Here is a 4709-nt window from a genome sequence, read left to right on the forward strand (position 1 = left end):
TAATCGCAAAAATGATGAATGCTCACTACATTTTTATGGTATAAAGATCCATCTATGCTGTCATCTTCAAATGAAAAAAAAAAAATACTATACGTGACTGAGATTTAAGATATTTTTAAGAATATTCTCGATCAACCAGCAGAAGAGCAGGACGCTGTGTTTCTATCATAGTAATATTCATCCATAACGTTCCACTAAATAAGTAGACTGTCTAAATAAGCTCATACCACAGACTCTTCAAGGATTCTAAAAGCTCTTCAGACACGCGGAGAGCTTCCTCGATCCTTTTCCGCCGTCGACTGCAGTATAACAAGTATCCTTTCACAGCACTTGTTACTGCTTGCATCCCGAGGAGACGGTGCGGGAGAAACTTCGGTGAGGAGGCTGCTCAGTGTCGATTCTTACTGTGCAAAGCATTATATATATATGGCTGAGTGTGTGTGTGCGTGTGTGTGTGTGTGTGTGTGTGTATGTGCGTGTGTATGTGTGTGTATATGTGTGTGTGTGCCTGTGTGTGTGTGTGTGTGTATGTATGTGTGTGTGTTGTTACTGGATGCATCCCAAGCAGAAAATGCGAGAGAAACTATGATGATGAGCTACTCAATACCCATGCTTCCCGTGCAGTGCATTCTGCAATGGAAAGATATAACGATGACGTAATACACTCATTACGGACTAGGTACCTGCCGTGACAGTGATTTCTGGGAAAATCCGAGATATCTTTGTTAGATTGAATAAACCTGATTTGCGTCTCAGAACTGAATTATTTTTCACTAAATACAAAAATCAGCAATACAGATTACGAATACAAAAAGATACTATGATTGTCGTGCGTGCCTCATATTACGAATATATGAGAATCTTATTCTAACTCTATTAATATCATTATTATTATAATTAGCGTTATCATTGTTATCAATGTTATTTTTATCACCACTGTTGATTTTATTTTTATCATAATCATCTTTATTCTCCGAGGCAAGCACACTGCACCGAAGTAGTTAGACCGTCAGTTTATGCACATTCATTATTTACTCTACTGTCTGAGAGTGAACTTTAGAAGGTAGGAGGGGAAGGGAGAAGAAAGAGGCAAAGGGAGAAGAGGGAGAGGGAGAAGAAAGAGGGAAAGGAGGAAAGGAAAAAAAGGTGGGAATGGAAGAAGGAAGAGGAGGAAGGGAAAACCGGGGGGGAGAGGAACTTAAAGATTAAGAGAGGGTAGGTAAGAAGAAGAGAGGAGGAACTCAAGAGAAAATAGGGGATAGGAGACAGAGAGAAAAGAGGATAACGGAGAGAAGGAGGTAGGAGAGTTTAAGAAGGAAGACGAAGTGGGAGGAGCAGAAGTAGGGATAAAAGTGGAAGGGAGAAGTGTCTTTAAGGGAGATTCGGGAGGAAGAGGGCGTGGCAGAGCGGGAAAGGGAAAGGTAGAGGACGAGGGATAGGGAAAGGGAGAGGCGAAAGACAGAAGGCTGAAAGAGGGAGAAAGGAGTACTTTCTTCTTCTTCTCCTTCTTCTTTGTTCTTCCGCTATTTATCATCATTAATATTATCATTGTCATTACTATTAGTATTAGTATTGTATAATCATAGCTGTTATTATCATTATTATCATTGCTATCATTATCATTATTATTATCATTGCTATCATTATTATCTTTATTATTATCATTGCTATCATTATTATCATTATTATTATCATTTCTATCATTATTATCATTATTATTATCACTGCTATCATTTTTATCATTATTATTATCATTATTATTATAGATAGAGATTGATATAGATAAAAATATATAGACAGATGTAGGTAGATAGATAAATGTAATTACAAAGACATACAAAGATAGATAAAAATAAATATAAATATAGATGTATATATAGATATAGATAGACAGGTATGTAGATATAAACATTGATATAGGTTAATAGATAGAAATAGTGAGAAATATATGTAGGAATAAATATAGATATAGTTAGAGATGCGTCATAGACGTGTGTATAGGTCTGTATATGTGTGGGTGTGGGTGTACGTGTGTTGGTGTGTGTGTGCATATATATAGCATTTTAATGAGATAATGAAAACAAGAGAGAGAGAGAGAATGCAATAAAGAGAGAGAGGACTAGAGAGAAGGAGACTTTAAATAATTTGACAGAAATGAAAAAGGACGGGTAAAGGACCCCCCCCCCCCCCCCCGCACTAGAAAATGATATTACAATTCTTCTTCATTCCCTGTTTATTTTGGAGGAGAAAGTGTTGAAAAGAAACTGTTCCGTAAACAAAGATTCATTGAATTCAAATGATTCCTTATGATCAAGAATGATTTTGTCTTCATATTATCTGAGCTTTAAGAAACAATGAAATGAAAATAAATGAATAAGCAAATTTAGAAGAAAAAAACACTATTTGAAAACAGTAATAATAAACGAACGAAAAAAATATATTTAAAAAGTACGAGTTTATCGTAAGTTCTTCAAAACGAATTTGAAAGGGAAATAGACTAGTTAAGTCCTTTCCTTTTGGCCCCCATCACCCCCCCCCCCCACCTGAAGCAGGTACTGGGCGGAGTCTAGGTCAGTTTAAGCACCAACACTCACGCCCTTCGTTAAAAACACTACATACTCGGATATCATCTCTTCAGTGAACTTATCTACTATCTATTAACAAACGTGTCGGTTTTGATTACTGACTGCCAGGCTTGAATATCGCAAATCAACCAAACGTCTAATTATAAGTGCATATACGAGGCGAGAGAACTGGATATGGCATCCCTCCTTTCCTGAACTGAGGCCGTCCTGTTGTGAAAGGGAGGGTATATAGACGCGACTCTCGGCTGGACCCTCACACTCGCCTCTCCTTCCCTCAGTCATGGCGTCGAAACAGGTATGTGAGGAATAGGTCTTGGGAAAGAGATAGAAATTGCTATTGTTACCCTCAAAGGACATAGATAGAGAAATATAGCTATGTAATTAGTAATATGATTCAGTTCATACCTAAGGTAATTACGTTATTGCAAATTAAATATATATACATATATTGATTATACTTATGTAACAGTCTGAATGGTACGCATAAAGTGAATATCTTCTTTAAGGAATTCGATATTTATATAAGAGTTAATTCCCTTCGTCCCCCTTTCAGCTTCTGATCCTGAGCGTGGTCGTGGCTTCCATCGCAGCGGCGCCTCAGTTCTTCAGCGACGATCAAGCGGTACGTAGTTTGTCCTGCTGCAATCATTGGTTTCCTTAGTAACAGAATTAGGGAAGAGATTCAGCAACTCACTGTTTTACAGCCTATTCCCCACGACTTCGCTTACGGCGTCGAGGTGCCTGATACGGGAGATGCAAAGGAGCACAAGCAGTCTGTGTCTCCTTCGGGAAGAACCGAAGGCGAATACCGATGGCTTCTTCCCAACGGCCTCTTCAAGTGGGTACAATTTCATTGTGATTTCTGTCATGTATGGACACATTTATTGTCAGGTGTACAGTATAGAGACCATGCAACACACATGTTCTCGTCATGTCTCAGAAATTCTAAGTGTTTGACTCTCGTGCAGCGTCGTCAGGTACTTCGTGGACGGCGACTCCGGATTCCAGGCCGAGGTGAGCGAGGAGCCAGGACCCGCCGTCGGAAACTACTACACCAACTCCCTCAGCCAAGAGAGTTCCTCGGGAGCCGTGTCCGCCGCGGCGCAGGACTTCGCTCGCAGCTTCAGCGTGCAACAAGCCAGCGTCGGGAGGGCCGTGGATGTCATCAGCGCCCCGAGACCTACACAGGTCTCCTTCGCTGCTCCGAGACCCAATCAGGTTTCCTTCTCATCTGCCCCAAGGCCAAATCAGGTTTCTTTCTCTTCTGCCCCAAGACCTAATCTGGTCTCCTTTTCTTCTGTCCCGAGCCCCAATCAGGTCTTCTCTTCCGCCCCGAGTCCCAATCAGGTCTTCTCTTCCGCCCCCGCCTTCAACGCTCAGCAACAGACTTTCGGCAGAGTCGTCGACGGAGGCTTCATCGACGGAGGAATTATTGACGGAGGGATAATCGACGGAGGAGTCATCGACGGCGGCGTCGTCAGCGGGGGATTCAGCGGCAACTTCGCCACCAGTCCCTTCGACAATTCTGCTGTGATTCTTGCGAGAAACAACAGGTTCACAGGATAAGTCTTGTCCTGCGCGCAACCCTTTCTTTCTCTCGACCAAGACGACATAGTCATTACGGTGCTCTGCAGGGAACTGCCATATCCAATGGTGTGTATATATATACATAGAAATAAAACGAAACTATTTTGATAACATGCATACTTTTATACTGAACATTCTACTACCAGGATTTCTGGATATCTTCAAAGTGGATTTGAAAAGGACTTATTGATGCCAGATGCAAATAATCACCTGCCCAAAGAGTACTTGTAATCTCCTGTGCTATATTGAGAGAAAAATATTCGCCTCTGTTTTGCAATTATGTTTTATATATGTGTTGACAATAAACCGACTGTTTACATTTTTTGTATCATTCATTTAGATCATATCTACTTTAGGCCATACAAATTTATAGATAGATATTGTCTATATATCCTGTACATACTTAGCAACCCTATATACTGAACTGAGCAGTATTCAGATATTTCCCCTTTATTTATTGAACTTCATTTTGGATAAGCGTTGGACATCAAAGTTTCATTACAAGAATTATAAGAACCTCATTTGATGTAAGAACCA

The 4709-nt window shown here is 40.3% G+C and overlaps 1 protein-coding gene across 1 annotated transcript; it reads left to right on the forward strand.

The window, feature by feature from the left end:
• Positions 1 to 2865: 2865 nt before the first annotated feature.
• LOC125034958 lies at positions 2866 to 4491 on the forward strand. The gene is made up of 4 exons (XM_047627005.1): positions 2866 to 2880; positions 3139 to 3207; positions 3290 to 3423; positions 3554 to 4491. Exons 1-4 carry the CDS (start codon positions 2866 to 2868, stop codon positions 4149 to 4151), a joined length of 816 nt encoding a protein of 271 aa, XP_047482961.1. The 3' UTR covers positions 4152 to 4491.
• The last annotated feature ends 218 nt before the right edge of the window (positions 4492 to 4709 follow it).

The sequence above is a fragment of the Penaeus chinensis genome, chromosome 19, assembly GCF_019202785.1.
Source record: "Penaeus chinensis breed Huanghai No. 1 chromosome 19, ASM1920278v2, whole genome shotgun sequence".
NCBI classification, from domain to species: Eukaryota; Metazoa; Arthropoda; class Malacostraca; order Decapoda; family Penaeidae; genus Penaeus; species Penaeus chinensis.

Coding starts and splice junctions, on each gene's coding strand:
- LOC125034958 (XM_047627005.1), top strand. Junction 3,208..3,289: donor TCTTCAGCGACGATCAAGCG/GTACGTAGTTTG, acceptor ACTGTTTTACAG/CCTATTCCCCACGACTTCGC. Junction 3,424..3,553: donor CTTCCCAACGGCCTCTTCAA/GTGGGTACAATT, acceptor ACTCTCGTGCAG/CGTCGTCAGGTACTTCGTGG.